General features: G+C 41.6%; 1 protein-coding gene across 2 annotated transcripts in view; it reads right to left on the reverse strand.

Annotated features, from left to right (window-relative positions):
* The window catches only part of FBXW8 (F-box and WD repeat domain containing 8), a 169566-nt gene that overhangs the window by 24801 nt on the left and 126984 nt on the right, over positions 1 to 17781 (reverse strand). For both annotated transcript variants that reach the window (XM_063454201.1, XM_063454200.1), the window contains exon 9: positions 607 to 780. In XM_063454201.1, the coding sequence (XP_063310271.1) occupies positions 607 to 780 (174 nt within the window). The remainder of the gene's footprint in view (positions 1 to 606; positions 781 to 17781) is intronic.

Here is a 17781-nt window from a genome sequence, read left to right on the forward strand (position 1 = left end):
GTCCGCACACGCTCCTCCCCCGCCTACGTAATCCGGCGGGGGGAGACCTATTGAACTGGCAATGCAACTATTATTTTTAGGATTCAGCCAATCAATATTAAAACCTCCAAAGTCCAACAGTTCACTTTTTGGGTTTGCACTGGAGAGCTGGGTGGGCGGTAGATTCCTGCAACAATGATTTACTGCACGGGATCTCAATTGTGCCAGAAAGGAAATCAAAGGTGGCAGGAGAGTTAAAGTTTTGTAAGGGGGTGAACTTTATGGAATTGTCAACATAAATGACTATGCCGCCTCCTCTTTTTGCTCTGTCATTTCTATAGTATTAATACCCATGTATTGCAATGGCAGAGTCAGGTATTTTTGCGGTTAGCCACGATTCAGAGAGCCCGATGATTTTGGGCTTGTAATGTGAACACCATGCTATAATATAGAACATTTCTGGCAGCAAATGGATTAAAGACCACATGGGCAGCGTTTCATAGTAAAAAGGCATAACTATTTATGCCAGTTACGACTTTCCAAACACACACTTGATATAATTTGTTAAAGAGCTAACAATTCTTTCTGTGAAATGAGTTGGCCATGTAGATGCATAATATGTATTACCTGGCGTGCATCTCCCATAACTTGGTCCCCATTCTCTGGTCCCATACACAGGTCAAACCCTCTTCTCCTCCAGAAACTACTTTCCAGTCATCCATACGAACAGCTGAGACTCCCAAGTGGTGAGCATACAGTGAACAGAGAGACCTGCTACACCGCATGTCGTAGACACGCACCCTATGAGCAAGAAACAATTATAAAAAAAATGTTAGCAAAGGGTATTCTCCTACACCATATAGGGGGTTACATCACATAATACTCGACAGCCAGAGGACAGTATTTCTGACATTAAAGTTCTAGTGCAATTTAAGTCTCCAGCCCCTGTTTAGTAAGGTGCTTAGCTCATCTTTTTTTCCAGTGCTGTGTGGGTCGTTGCTACCGGCTCCGCCCCCCAGCTGAGATAATCAAACTTGATCTTAACCAATCCAATGCTTTCCCATAGGAGCGCATTGGGAGGCTATTGCACATGCAAATCATTTTTTGTATGTGAGGTAATAGATTGTTATTAGTCTGGTGGTCTCTCTGTGTTTGTATGCAAGTGGTGTTTTCCATAAATATATATAAAATACTATAGAACTTTTCATTTTTTTTTTTTTTTTTTAATTCTTTATTTATGTCGTGCATGGATTGACAAACAGGGTTGCACAGCCACAATAGCTGATGCAATCTTAGCAATAAACAATAGTGAACAACAGTATGGCTTGATGAACAGTGCACATTTTCTTTTTTTTAAAACAGTAGAGGATTATCGTATGAGCTGGAAATATATGTCTAGATTGCGCGTATATTGCATATTTACCATAGGATGTACTGTCTAGACTAAAAGTAAATTATAGCAAAAAAGAATAACTAAAGAAAAAATACAATAGATTGAAATACACCACAAGTATAAACTCCTCGGCAGTCATAAGACATATTAGTAAATTAGTAATAACGATTAAGCTTAACAACAGGTCATATCAGAGCTTACAACAAAAGGTAACAGTAATATACATGCTAACATTCTAGAATATTTTGATGGTTAACTTTGTAGTTTCGCTATGATTCCTAGGCAGCGACCAGCATTTAATGTCGTGAGCACGGATTGTGCCACCGAGAACATGAGGCTTGATGGTTGTGCCTTGTGTAGTGGGACTAGGTGTGGGCTATAATGATCTAACATTTGGATTTGGTGTTCTCATGCTTTACAGGGTGTGAGACTCAGCTAAGAGTGCTAGGCTGTGTGTGTCTTGTCGGTATCGGGATGTGTATCATAGTGGAGGGTGCAGCACATGTGTATGTTATGAGTGTCCATTAGGCCAACCTATAAACAGTGGGATCCTGGCAGAGTTAACTGTACTAGACTGTCTAATCATCCGTATATCAGCAAGTTCAAGACAGTCAGTGCAAGTTCCTGGAGGGTTACTTAGCCTGCTGCAGGTACAGCATTGTCCCCTTGAGTGGTGTTGCTCAGAGTTGCCAGCCAGTCTGGGAGTCGGCTGATCAGTGGGTGGTTGAGGCCCGTGGGTAGTCCATGTAGGCTCGCAGTCGTGTCCAAGCATCCCGCCTGGAGAGGCACACCACAGATTAGAGGCAAAGTGATAGCTCAGTTCATTTGTACATGTCTAGTGATCTGTGGTAGAAAGTGGAGCGTTTAAACATTGGATTGTCCGTATATGCTAGACTGACACCATATGGCATAGTTAGGTTACCGCTCTCATTGCTAGTGTGTTGGTGGTCCCCGAGGGCTGCTCGGCCGCTGCCAGGTGGTGGGGGGCTGTAAGGATGTGATCGCCAGAGTCCGATAGGATGCAGCACCAAGGCATGTTATGGGTGCATGCTAGGCGAAACCAGATCAACTATATTTTCATCCAACGCCATGGATGTGCTTCAGCAAGTAGTCCGTTAGGTAACTCGGTCTGGCGTCTCCGTTCATCTTCCAGCTGTTCTGCGCCCAGTGCCGGTTCTCTTGGTGGGCTCCCCAGCCTGATTTGTGCGTACAGGTCTGTGGTGAGCAGGTGCTCGCTGCGTTTGCCCGGTGGCGTTGGTGTGATTCCTTCTGTTTGTGATGGGCTGTCTCAGAGCTCCGTGTCTGGTGTCTGTCGCTTTGGCTCCCGCCCGTGTGTGCAGGTAAGCGAGGCTTTGTGGTCTGTTTGTTGTGTAGCCGCCTCATGTAGTTATGGGTTCTCCGCCATCTAGGAGGTACCTTTGCGTTCAGCGTGGGCTTCCGACTTATCAGGCCGGGATCGAGGTTCCCGTTGGCTTGTGCGGTCGTTCGGCTCTTAGGGGGTCCAGGCCCTCTGCGGGTCGCCGCTTTGCTTTCTCTCTTCTGTGGTTGGGCCGGTGACGCCAGCATCCAATCTGTCAGCCTTTGCCAGAATCGCTGGAACGCTCTGTCTAGGAGGTGTTTTGTGTGGTTTGGAGAGTCTGGGTGGACCGACCCCGGTCCGTGCAGTTCGCGCCTCCGCATGGAGAGCTCGTCCGCCATCTTAGGCTTCTCTGTCCAGATTGCCTCGTGGGTTGCTTGGTAGCCGGGTGAGTCTATGGGATGAGCCTGGCGGGACCGGGATAACCCCCACCGGTCCATAGGGGGGGGGTTGCAGGGCAGCAGACTTGCCGTCGGTCACAGCAGGCCCTGCGCTAGGAGATCGGCCGTCTCCCCCAGGTGCCTGGCCGCCATTCTCGTTAGGCCGCATGTTCGGACGGTGGATTACTGTAGTGCTGTGGCTTAGAAGGGACACCCACGGGTGCCCACACACTTTGCTATCCATCCACTATCGGCTCCTATCTGAGTTGTAGTCGATTAAAGTGTGATAGTCTCTAGTTTAGGCTCAGATTTGCAGGAGCTGCTAACAAACGCGTCCAGCCATCTTGGCTGTCAGGCCCCGCCCCCCAGAACTTTTCATTTTTAACTAAAACCTTAAAAAAAAAAAAAAAACAATATTATGGTTTTTCTGAAAATGTGGATCATTTTTACAATTTTGATAATTTTTCATTCTTGACCTTTACAGGGTTATTCACACAACTAATGAAATGAAATCTAAACAGCAAAACAGAGGCTAAAATTATCAAGTTAATTTTTAACTACTACAGTACCATGTCCAGTGTCTTCAAAATCCCCACCAGAAAGCAATGATTTAATGCTTTCCTATGAGGAAGGTCTAATGAGCACATGCGCATTAGATTCCCCTCATCGGTGTGGCATTGCTGGAGGATGAGACAGATGAGAAATTTTTAATTCTTCACCTTTACAGGGTTATTCACACAACTAATGAAATTAAAACTAAACAGCAAAACAGAGGCTAAAATTATCAAGTTAATTTTTAACTACTACAGTACTATGTTCAGTGTCTTCAAAATCCCCACCAGAAAGCAACGATTTAATGCTTTCCTATAAGGAAGGTCTAATGAGCACATGCGCATTAGGTTCCCCTCATCGGTGTGGCATTGCTGGAGGATGAGACAGATTTGGTTAGAAACAGTAACCAAAAAAAAAAAAGTTTTTAACTCTTTCAAAACCAGGGGACATGAGGGGGTGGGGGCAGGGAAGAGGGGCACAGAGGGACCTAAAATAAAGTAGCTCTACCACTGCATGCATATTGTTCACTCAAAATCATTTCAAAATTCCTCTTCCCACACCTACCAACTACAGAGCTAAAGTGTTAAACACTTGCAAGTGCCTGTCTATTAATGACTTTTTACATCCATGAGCAAAAATGTTCACACGATAAACATTACACATCTGCCTAATCTGTTTTTGGCTGCCATGTGATGTTGTGTTTTAAACAAAGTTCCTAGAAATGGAGGATAGTTTGGCTGCTTGTGGCTTTTCAACCTATCAAAATACAGCTGCAATTTAAATGCTGGTTAGTGACAATAAACTGCACAGATAATTCTGAACTCATGGCAGCCACCACTCTGCTATGAAATGCATAGTTACAGAGAAAATAAAATAAAAAAAGCAAGACCAAAAATGTTTCAATATGTAATTAAACTCCTGTGCTGTGATGTTGTATATGAGATTAATTTATGTTCAAGCATTACCGTCATTTCAAATAATTCGAGTTGTACTTGTAAACATTTGTGAAAGCATTCCTAAAGCAACAATGTGACACATCAACCTATATGCATTTGAATGCTAGAGGCTTGCATAATACACACATATTATAGCAGATGGGAAAAGGATGCTGATGGGTTTTGAAAGCTCATTTACCATTATTAGGGGATTCCTGAACTCACAGCCAAAATAAGATTCTAAATTGCTATAAGTTTTAAACCATATAATGCAAAGTGATCTCTATGGACTGCAAAACGCTTAATGTTCTATAAATTAAATAAGCAATAGTACACAACAGTTTCACACATACAAACACAACACTGCATACAGGACATAAAAACGGAATTGCGCTGAGGTTACTCCTGTGTTAGTGATTGCTGGACGATAATCTGAGTATCATTAACATACATAGAATTGAACTCAGCTGCAACTCATCAGGACTCTGCAACTAAATTCATCAGGATGCCTAACAGTTTGGATCGGGCTTGCGGTCAATGTCTGCCATTGAACCTGACTCCGTTAAAATGAATTAAAGCTAATATAGTTAGAGAGAAGTTGCCAAGTGCCTGACTATCAAAGTCTAGTGAATAGAGGTCTTGAAAAATCAATGTACGTGTTTCCAATATTTAAAATCCATTCATCTTGCATTATGCTTGTGGAAACCGCAGAGAAAACCATGTATGAACCAAATCGTCCTATAAAACTTAACGTAATAGTTAAATGCAAAATATGAAGTGGATTCCTATCAAACCCACTTGAAATGTACAAAAGCGAGATAGAAATATATCTACAATAGAACTCTTTGCACCATTCATACGACTGGAGATCTCACATATCCAATCTCTATGCTTGCATTTTACACGTATCCTTAAATGTTCCTTTCAAGACACTTTGCAAACACAAATTAAATTTCAGCTTTGGTTGCAAATCTCTTTGCTAACTCACTAGTCCCCAATGCTTTGCAGTGGCTAATAGATTAGCATTTGGAAAGAAGACTTGTCAAGCCCTTAGGTTAAGTTGGAGGCTGCCAAACATTATACTCATGCCATAGCTGCTTAACAGGGAAAAATAAATTGATCTGAAGATGGCAAACAAGAAAGTAGAGACTGCCAGCTAGTGATTGTTTGACTAAGAAATTATACTTGGTCCCTTAGGTGTTACATTCAGTGATTACCAAAACTAACAGCTCACAGCTCCCTTCAAGCATATTAAGATTTATGACTAACATGAAATGCAGTGTTAGTATACTTTCCAACTTGGTTTTATTGCACACAGAACCCAAACTCATAATGCGACCCTAAGAGCCTTCACTGTAAAAGAGGAAAAGGGAAAAGAGCAGGGAATCTATCTAATCTACGCTCGGGGAATGTTCCCCGAATATAGATTTGAGTGATTCCCTGCTCTGCGGCGCTTGTCTATGTTCGAGGAAATTTCCCTGAACATAGACCTGCACTGGTGCGCATGCGCTGTAGTGCATCCTCACTTAATGACCAATTAATTTTACGACTGGGTTGCAAGAACGGAACTCGGTTGGTAAGTGAGAAGTAACTGTATACTAGAAAGGGGCGCATCTGAGCTGAGAAAGGGTAACTGTACAGTGAGAATAATGATTTCTTGTTTGAGAGGAGGTGAATGGACAGGTGGATGTTTCTAAGGGAACATGCAAAGGTGTCTAAGAGTGAATGTCAACTGAGTGAATGTGCCAAAGAGAGCCCCAAGTGGGTGGGCAGTGCTGGTGAAGAAGGAAGTGGGTGTTGTTAGGAATGTGGGATGGAATGTCTAGCAGCAAGGAAGCCTAACCACAGAGTTCGTAACGAATATGAGGTCTTCATTTCTGTACTATGATATGCTCTCTTTGTATTAATGGCATATTTGAGCTTGCTCATTTTTAAACCATATGGATAACCTGCCATTGTTGACTTGCTTTTATTCCACATCATGCATAAAGAATAATGTTTTTTTTTTTTTTTTTAAATCAAAGTATATTAGTAGTAGTTTATTAACAAAAGTGCTTAATCAAACACATAGTTAGATATTTGGTAGAAATGTTTAGAACATGTATGCCACCTAGTGGAAACAGTAATAATTGCTTTTCAAACTCATATCTCAGAAGTCACCTTTGCTTTCTCAGTTATTTATTTTATATATATATATATATTTTTTTTATTTGGTGTGCATATATTTCTATTTCTGTGTTTAAAAGCCAAAAATTAACTGTTCAAAGAGGAAAGTTGTGATAAAAAAAAAATTGAATGAGATAATGTCAGTGTTTGTATAGTGTATATAGTTGTATAGGAGATCAGAAAAAGCAGTGCAACAGTTTGTACATATAGAATGTGGTTTTGTTTTCCAAAGAGCCATGAAAATATTTTACTTGCATTCTTGGTTGTAATAGTCATGTACCGTATGCCATGACTATAAATAAGGAGCCATACTATCTGTGGTGTGTCCTAAGCACCATAAAAGAAACATAAAACCGGCAATATGAATTGTAAATATATATATAAATTCTTGCAAGTCGTCACATTAAGAAAACAAATACAGTTGTTAATTTTGCAAAACAAAATTTACTTTTAATTCACTTTACATTTCTGACAATTTACACTGTAGTGAATAAGCCTGGCTTGTGTCAATGTGTTTGGGTTTATTTGCATATGTAATTTTCACTTCTGCTTTGGGATACTTCCTATTCTGAAAGTTAACTTATGACTAATGACCATACATGTTCTAAAAGATGTATAGGGTTATATAAATGTGTGGTTTACAAGTGCCACACAGTAGATAAAACACTATTTCACAGTTCCGATTCCAAAACAGAATTAATAGGGCAGTACAAGCACCATAAACATTACAATAGTCTTCTGGATATCACTAAAATGTAAGCCCCATTCCACTTCAGCAACATCTGTTTTGTCCCTATTTGGGCATCATACACAGGCTAAAATTATCATCTGAAACTCGTCCAACGAATAAAGTCCAAATAAGGACAAAAATGTAAGGCGGTGGAATCAGCACCTGTTCGAGCTGGACGTGTTTCTGTGCATCTCCGAGAGCGTGTCCCAATTAGCGCGGCTTTCTTCAGGGGTCCGGGGGGCTCCCAGGACTATCTTACCTACAAGGGTCCAGGGGGCTCCCTGGACTCCTTCACACATGGGGAAGAAAAGTAAAAAGCACCAAGCGGGTCCAGGCTCAGGCTCCAGAGATATTGGAGTGTATATGCATCCGACCGCGCGGCCTGCACTTTCCAAGATGATGCTGGCCGAGGCCTACTCCTCTGCATCGTCGGATGACGACAGCCTCCAATATCTGCCTCCTACCTCATCCCAGGTACGCTCTGTGCCCCGGGCAACTCTGGAGGACGGTGATTCTGCCCCCTCTACTAAAGTAGACATACGAGCATTGAGGCAGGATATTATTATTAGGATATCAAAGACATGTTTCAGGCAGATATGGCCCTAGTCCGGGAGGAAGTTACCACACTCACTAGCAGAGTGGAAACGGTGGAGGGAGACATGGGAAGCACCAAACTGGCACTATCTGCACAGATGCTGCTCTAGGTTCATTACAGAAGAAATTTGAAGACCTGACAGCACAACTGGCTAGCATAGTTAACGGGGCTAAAGCACGCAATGTGAGAATATACACCATCTCAAATGCTGAATTACCCCATTAGTGCAGGAGGCTTATTGCCACACTCATGCCACCAAACAGCTGCCAAAGCACCCCAAGACGCACCTATGGATATATTGCTCAAGTTTGTACAGGACTCTGACCGAGGGGCCTTCATGGGCACTGTTAAAACCTCTCCCACAGTACCCTTTGATGGAGCACACCTGGTCTTTTACAGAGACTTTTCTAGAAATACCCTCACATGGCAGATGTTGTTCTGACCAGTTACACAACTACTACGAGAGCATTCCATCCCATACAAGTGGGGCCTTCACTGACTATTAGCAGAAAGGATCCACAAAACACATCTCCCGCTGCACGTTTCAGAGGCAACAATATTCCTTCAATCCCTAGGTCTACCAACGGAGACTGTTAGGAAGGACGCATGACCATCTTGGACGGTGGAGAGAATTACTCCCTTTGTGCCAAGAAGAGCAGCACCGGAAACTACCGACTCTCCTACCTGACGCCTAGGGCGGCTGATATCATTGGCAAATATATTATTGTTTAGTTCTCCATAGTTATGTGTTATACTTTAGATTTCCCCATACACCCTGGCTCCGTAAGCATTTGGCTTGCACATTAGTCTAGTTGTTAACCCCTCCACAAGCCACATATGAATGTGTCAAATTGTCCCTTTACTGAAGTATACGTTTCATTATGCTTTCAGCCTAAGCTCAGAACCTTTTTCTTATATACCTTCCTGGCCAGAGTCGGACTCTAGTGGTTATGGTGACAAGACTGCATCTTTTAAAGGACCACTCTAGTGCCAGGAAAACATACTCGTTTTCCTGGCACTAGAGTGCCCTGAGGGTGCCCCCACCCTCAGGGACCCCCTCCCGCCCGGCTCTGGAAAGGGGAAAGGGGTTAAATCTTACCTTTTTCCAGCGCTGGGCGGAGAGATCTCCTCCTGCTCTCCTCCTCCGATCCTCCTCTTCTCCTCCCCGTCGGCTGAATGCGCACGCGCGGCAAGAGCTGCGCGCGCATTCAGCCGGTCACATAGGAAAGCATTCATAATGCTTTCCTATGGACGCTTGCGTGCTCTCACTGTGATTTTCACAGTGAGAATCACGCAAGCGCCTCTAGCGGCTGTCAATGAGACAGCCACTAGAGGACATAGGGGGAAGTTCTCTGAAACTGCTATGTTTATGAAAAAATGGGTTAACCCTAGAAGGACCTGGCACCCAGACCACCTCATTAAGCTGAAGTGGTCTGGGTGCCTAGAGTGGTCCTTTAAGGAAAACTAGATACACCCAGAGCACTTTAGCTCATGGAAGTGGGCTAGATGCTATGTGCCTGTCCCCATTAGTCCTGCAATGTAAAACATTGCAGTTTTCGAGAAACTGTAATGATTACATTGCAGTACTAAAACTCAATCTAGTGGCGGTCTTCCAGACAAGGCACTTCCTGGATTATAGAGGACTTGGAGTTTTGTATTTAGGGGAAAATGCAATGTAATTCCTGGTCTACAACCACCACACAAACTCAATGTCATGTCTTTAAGTGGTAATTACGGCTAAACTTGGTACAGTTTAATTAAATTAGAAACTGAATTAAAGGGACAGTCCAGGGTAGATTTGACCCATTATTTTATATATATATATATATATATATATATATATATATATATATATATATATATATATATATATATATAAGGAAATAATGAGACAGAGCACTCCAGAGGTCTTGGTGATAAAGGTTGTTTATCCGTGTAAGAAATAAATCGATGTTTCGACCCGCAGGTCTTTATCAAGATGACTTAAAACTTGATACAGTGACTTTATATAACAAAGGTAATTAAGAGGTAATCACTTACCCTAACGTGACCGTGCTGCCCCAGAGTCATGTGTAACCGCTGTGAGTTGATTAAGTTGTAGCGTGTAGAGTTCGTAACTAAATGATGACGTCAGAAAATGCGCGACCCGTAGAGGTCGTGAATGAGCGTCAAGTTGCCATAGAAACACAAAGGGAGTGCGCGTGCGTGAAGTGATTGAAAATTCAATAATTAAAACCAGTAGGAAGACTACCTGAAATCTAATTCAGGTGATGTACGAGCATATACCCCTTTGTAAACATAAGTGACTGTACACACCTACGGTCTGGGAGACGGAAATATCTAAGAGAGAGTGTGCTACCGAATAGGTGTGTGTGGTATGTCATGATGGAGCGATATGTGAGAGGAGTGAAGCGTGGTGGTTAAGAGAGCGAGACAAAAGATAAAGTCTCACAAAGGGTAGGAGAGAGTGGGGGATGGAAATAGTGTGTGAAGTGAACAAGTGAAAACACAAAAAATATTGTGGCAAAATAACCCAGTGTGACAAAGGACACGCAAGATCAAGAGGGAAAAATGGTGTGTAGCACTAAAAAGAGACTATAGGTAGGAGTGTGTACAAAAAACTAGACAAATGTATTAACATATATACAAAGCTATATCAATGAATGGGGCATATCAAGGGTACATCAATACAGAGTGTTATTAAAAAGCAGGTCTAAGCAATTGATTATAGGATGCATATATATAAAAAATATTTTTAGAATTTGCATAATAAGAGATACCAGGCGACTGGTCCTGAGAGCCAGGGTCAAGAACTATATTTAACGATTGTCTAGAAATGAATGAAACGAAACGTATTCTTTGAGGCCTTTTGGATGTACTGTGTCTAATATCTTGATCCAATATACTTCACGTTGAAGCAGGATTTTGGAACGATCACCCCCTCTGGAGAGCGGGGGAATGTGGTCGATGGCTATAAATTTTAGGGTCGGAAGTCGGTGATTCGCTTCTAAAAAATGTTTAGCCACCGGTTTCTCAGTCGTGTAGTCTCTGAAGGCGGTCATAATTCCTGAGCGGTGACCCCGTATTCTGTCTCGCAATGTAAGGTCCGTTTTCCCCACGTAGTAGAGTCCACAGGGGCACGATATAAGGTAAACCACATGATCCGTGAGGCAAGTAATGTGGTGTTTGATGAGATATCGTTTTCCTGAATGTGGATGAGCAAAAGACGGACCTGTGAGCATATGTCCACATGTGACACAGTTGGTGCATTTGAAGCAACCCATTTTCGTGATCACTATAGGGTCAGAAACACAAACATGTATTTAAAACCACCATCTAGCCCCCCCTGGGCCCTTCATGCCTTCATAAATCTTGCAAAATCTTACTGTATTCAAGCCAGAAGCTGTAGATCTGCATGCTGTTTGCCTAAAAAAAAAAAAAAGCAGTCTGCTGACATCATCAGAAGTGGTAGCCTGATCCAATCACAGTGCTTCCACATAGGATTGGCTGAGAGGCAGATCAAAGAGGCAGATCAGGGGCAGAGCCTGCATGATTCAAACACAGCCCTGACCAATCAGCATCTCCGCATAGAGATTAATTGAATCAATGAATCTCTATGAGGAAAGTTCAGTGTCTGCATGCAGAGGGAGGAGACACTGAATGTTTGGATGCATTTTAGGCAGCCATGACCCAGGAAGGATCTCTAACAGCCATCTGAGGAGTGGCCAGTTTAGTGATCACTAGGCTGTAATGTAAACACTGCATTTTCTCTGAAAAGACAGTGTTTACAGCAAAAAGCCTGAAGGTTATGATTCTACTCACCAGAACAAATTCAATAAGCTGTAGCTGTTCTGGTGACTATAGTATTCCTTTAACGCCCATCCAACCCAGGGCTCCCCAATAGCTTGCATAAATCGAGATAGCGCCTTCTTTTATGTACAAAAACCCCTCAACTCACTGGCAATAATGTCTGTTAGATACCGTATGATTGTATCTGTGGTCAATTTGTATGCCTTTTAATTTTATGTGTCACCTTCTGTTCTACTTGAATTCACCCTCTGACACCTGTGGGCTGGGTAAAAAATTAAGAATTAAAAAATTTAAAGATGTCAGTTGCCAGTTGATTTCTCCTTTGAAACACAAAAACCTATGCCAGATTATAGGGATTGTCAACATAATGTGCAAATCTGCAAGTGCACAGCATGTAATTAAAATCAAAATGAGGCATCCCTTTCATTATACAAAGGTTATATTAAAACCTCTCTGCTATCCCCCTGTATACTGTGGTGAAATTAAATATAAAAAGCACAGGGAAATCTCGGCTTTAATTTACCATAGTGACTCCACCTGCCAAAAGAAAATCCAAGTTAACAAGCGCTTGTGAAAAATCCTGGGGCAAAACTAAAACTTGGGTGTTACTAAAAATGTTTGTCTCAAAAACCCAAGTAATGGAGTTTAATAGTATATATATATATAGATATACATGCACAAGTTAGTTTCCTTACTTTGATTATTCCTGCAATAGATTTGCATGTGATATTTTACAGCAAGCTGTGGGAAGCGTTTTTTCTTTATGCTTGAGCACTTTCTGAACATGAGGCTGCTTTAAAACACAGCATGATGTGGAGTGTACAATAAAATTGTTGATTCTCGGCCTGCTGGAAATCAACACTTGACATTCCAAACACTTTAAATGGACCTCAGCTTTACCAAAAGCAGCAAACCTAAATGTAATGGTGCTTACATGATAAAACAAATGGTATACTGTAAATGTATAGATGTGCCAGCACAACTGGAAACATTGATAGAATGCCATTGGGTTCCAACTATCTTGTAAGGGATTTGGGAAAGGGAAAACGGCAAGAGCATGTCTAGGAACCTCCCGTAGATTAGAACTTTACAATCATTTTTTTCATATCCTTTAGTTGAAGCTGATTGGTCTAGCAGCCATAGTGAGAAGGAAGGTAGGTTTAGGGCATGTAGTTATGAAGTCTATTTCCTACAAGCCGCTAAACCCACAGGTATTTTCTTTTTTGCAGTTGAACTGATCTATCTTAAAGACAATTTTGCACTTTCTAATTAATCAGCTAGATGTTTTTTTTTTTTTCTCACAGGCTTTTGTGTACATTTTACATCAGCACACTGACAGGTTCATGCACAGCAAAATACATTTTACATGTATATAAACCAAGAAAAGTGCAGACACGAATGGTGATACTAGCTTAAATTAGAAAAATAATTTAGGATCTGCATGATCCAGTGCCCTGAAATAACGAGCTCTGGCATATTTCCCAGGCTTATGGTGTCTCCATTCCTTGGTGGCCCGGGATTGGTGAAGGGGTACAGGTGCTTGGAATGGGAAGGTGGCAAGTGTCGGCTTTAATGGAGGAAATGCTGCTTTGCCAAATCTCTTGACTCACAGCAAAAGAAGAAACGGATTTCATCGCTAAAAAGAAAATCCAAATCACAAAACTATGGCTTCAATCTATTATCTCAGAGCTTGGCTCGGAGGTTAACTAAAGAGTAAGAATATCTGCATGCTATTTCATTGCACTCATAAAGACTATTTTTGATCCACACAATTATTAACATTAACCCATAGATCTTGGTTTTATATTCTTCACCAGTTCTATTCCCCTAGCATAAGTATGATTTTCTGTATTTTCATTTTCTCATTAATTAACATACATTAGGAATAGGTAAGCCTGGCAAAAAACAGTACATTAAACTTATACCATAATAATGCTCCAAGAGGATGTAAGAACCTTGCTTGGAATGAGAAACAGGGATCTTTTGGATGAAGTTGGTATATTACCATCAACCACATCAACATTTACCCAGGAACAGAAGTTCTTAACTCTCTCAGGTCAAGAGAGTAAGACATTTGATGTAGATAAGTCAACCTACAAGGTACCTGCCTATAAAACTTAATTGCTGTATAGATGACATAGATTATGTTATGGTTCATTCCATGGTGTTGTTTCATACATTTGATGAATTCTCTGGGCTGCAAATGGACTCCAAGCCCATAAAATACCTGAGCATTTCACTGACATCAAACTCAACTCAATAGTGTTAAAGGACCACTATAGGCACCCAGACCACTTCAGCTTAATGAAGTGGTCTGGGTGCCAGGTCCATCTAGGATTAACCCTTTTTGCTGTAAACATAGCAGTTTCAGAGAAACTGCTATCTTTATAAATGGGTTAATCCAGCCTCTAGTGGCGGTCTCATCGACAGCCGCTAGAGGCGCTTCTCATTGTGATTTTCACACTGAGAAGACGCCAGCGTCCATAGGAAAGCATTAAGAAATGCTTTCCTACGGACTGACTGAATGCGCGCGCGGCTCTTGCCGCGCATGCGCATTCAGCCTATGACATCGGAAGGAGGAGGAGAGTTCCGAGCCCAGCTCTGGAGAAAGGTAAGATTTTAACCCCTTCCCCCCTTTCAGCCCGGCAGGGGGGGGGGGCTATTAATACTATAGTTTGTTTTCCTGGCACTATAGTGGTCCTTTAAAAATGTACTGCTTATACTTTCATTTGAAGAAAAAAAAAAAAAAATGACATGGAGACATGTGACAAGCATTCTAGTTTTCAGATCAGTTTTCCCAGCATGACTATTCTCAATAAAACAATGTAATATTTTTAGGGGATTCTCACTGTGGTATTCACAGTGGACTAAAAAGGGACACTCTAGGCAACATAACCACTTCATCTGATTGATCTAGTTACGGTGCCTAGAATCTGCAAGCACACCGCCTAGGACTAACCGCCTAGACTGCACAAAAAACACCATATGTAGATACTGTACACTATTTTTCATCCTCCTATTAGGTCTACACAGGCTGTTGTAGAAGAACCAGTACTGAATAATGCTGCTGCTTCACAGTAGAAATTAACTTTCACCAATTCTGTGTAAGTAGTTGCTAAATAAACTTTCCAGATACATATAGCAACAAATCACTGTATAACAATTTACTAACAATTCAGCAGAGCTGCTCAGTCCCCAGCACCCTGCAGCCCAGTTACAAATTATGATATGCAGATCTATGCTTGTGGTGAAAATGCAGGAGGTGGGTATCCAGAGGAAGCTGGATTGTATGAGCAGTGAGGTAGTCTCTTTTAATTCCCCCCCGAGCATGAGGACCACCTCATAACTAAGGACCACCTCTTTACCCTTCACTTAGCTTTGATGATAAAACAGGTCAACCGTACAAACAGAATTTGGTACGATATAGAAGAGGATAAAAATGGGAAGTTATTTTTGAGGGCAGATTGAAAGAATCAATTTTTGTAGTTCTTCAAACATGAACGTCTAAAATGTTAAAGGAACACTACAGTCACCTAAATTACTTTAGCTAAATAAAGCAGTTTTAGTGTATAGATCATTCCCCTGCAATTTCACTGCTCAATTCACTGTCATTTAGGAGTTAAATCACTTTGTTTCTGTTTATGCAGCCCTAGCCACACCTCCCCTGGCTATGATTGACAGAGCCTGCATGAAAAAAAAACTGGTTTCACTTTCAAACAGATGTAATTTACCTTAAATAACTGTATCTCAATCTCTAAATTGAATGTTAATCACATACAGGAGGCTATTGCAGGGTCTAGCAAGCTATTAACATAGCAGGGTATAAGAAAATCTTAAACAAATAGAAATTGCAATAAAGAAAGCCTAAATAGGGCTCTCTTTATAGGAAGTGTTTATGGAAGGCTGTGCAAGTCACATGCAGGGAGGTGTGACTAGGGTTCATAAACAAAGGGATTTAACTCCTAAATGGCAGAGGATTGAGCAGTGAGGCTGCAGGGGTATGTTCTATACACCAAAACTGCTTCATTAAGCTAAAGTTGTTCAGGTGACTATAGTGTCCCTTTAATGAAGTGGTATGCGATGTTTGTCCAGTTATTCCACACTGGATCAATTCCCTCCAATCTATGCTGGCAGGAATATGGAAGAAAGGATACATTTTTCCGCATGTAGCAAGAATGCCCGGAGGTCTTAAATCAAAGAAAAAAAATGTGCTATCAATTTTTTGCAAGCCTATTGATCTTTCTCCATGGATCTATCTTCTCTACCAACCCTCTCATTGCGCAAAAAAATGTAAGTAAAGCTGCAAAATTACCATGGCTGCCAGACGTGCTCTCAGCGAGTTGTGGAGAAATAGCCATTGAGCAGGCAGTAAAAGTTTGGGGAACTCTCCATTCTTACCGAGGGTGTGAGTCTTGTGGAATGTAATGTTTTATCACACCCATGGTGCTCAGTTGGTGTAAGTTTACTCACTGAGTGAATGGGACAGGTGGGTTCCAGATGATCCCCCTTTTCTCTCTCCTCCTTTCTGTCGTCTACATTTTATTGCAATGTTTAAATTTTAGTATTCAAAATTGGTGACTGAATGTACTGATAACATGTAACTGGCTGGTGTCACCTTAAAATTGTAGTCCAAAAAATAAATAAATAATAATATACATCCGTAATCATATTTGGTTTACATTAATTGTATAACATTTAGGCTGCTCAGGAGGTGCCAAGATGTGTTAGATCTCTCTGATCTCTTTGTAACCAATTCCAGTGTTTAACATAAGGACATGCTGGTAAAAAGGTGGCATAACTCTCAATATTGTTAAGCTAAGCCTTGAACTAGTGTGCATATTTCTCTGTTCCTGAAGGTACCGTACTTCATCTTCAAGACTCCCAATTCTTCCACTGAAACTGAACTTTTACAAATTTGTTTCCAAAAGTCTATGCTGGATTGGTGTAAACTGTTACAAAGCCTTGTGTACCCAAATGTAGAGATAATTTGTGGACATATGTTGCTCTGAACAATTTCCTGAAATAATATCAATGTATACTGTTTCTGATATAGGATGTTTCAGGGTCTCTGAATTAATGCAGGCTGTTTCAAGGTAGCAATCAACAGTTTGTCAAAGCTTTGTCCATTCATGGGTTTTTGTTGATGCAAACCTTTTTACTGTAAACATAGTTTACAGCACCTGCCTCTAGAAAAGAAAACACTCTCTTTTAAGTAAGGATACTATGTGACCGCAATTGCCCAGGGCTGGAAACACGGTGTTCCATATTTAGTGTGTGTGTGTGTCACGGCGGACCCCTGAGAAAGACATATGGGGAAGGGGGCCATGATGGGGTTTTCCTTTTCTAAATTTCACAGTCCCCTCGTATGTCGTAGTCACCCTGTGCTTATTGGGAGCACAGGGTGACAAGGAAACCCAGGCTGGCCTGTCCAGACTTCAACTGACTGATGGATTGTGAGGGTTCCATGCGCCCAACTTGGAAACTCTTTGGTACTTCTGAGCAGATAGAAACTTTGAAAAAAGCCTGATGAAACTTTAATCTGAGGTGGCGAGGACCCACTGTGAGAGATCACGGGGCTACTTTGCCAGGTAGGGCGCTTGGGGACGATCTAGACGTGGATAACACACATGTAGGTTTTGTGATGTTTATATGTGTATTTTGGGAATATTCTGTTAAGGCACATTGTTGCTTGGAGGCTGTAAAGATCAGAGTTTCTTGGTCTAGTTACCTCCCAGAGTCAGAAGTGCCTGGGTGGGATCTCCATTGTTTCAGTTAATGACCTGCTGCCTGGGGGTCTGTGGATACATATTTACATTTGAACCAAAAGGTTTCCCCCTGCATCAAGCTTCAACTGATGATTAGGTGGGAGAGCTATAATCACTCT

This window comes from Pelobates fuscus, chromosome 5, assembly GCF_036172605.1.
Source record: "Pelobates fuscus isolate aPelFus1 chromosome 5, aPelFus1.pri, whole genome shotgun sequence".
In the NCBI taxonomy this organism is placed as follows: domain Eukaryota; kingdom Metazoa; phylum Chordata; class Amphibia; order Anura; family Pelobatidae; genus Pelobates; species Pelobates fuscus.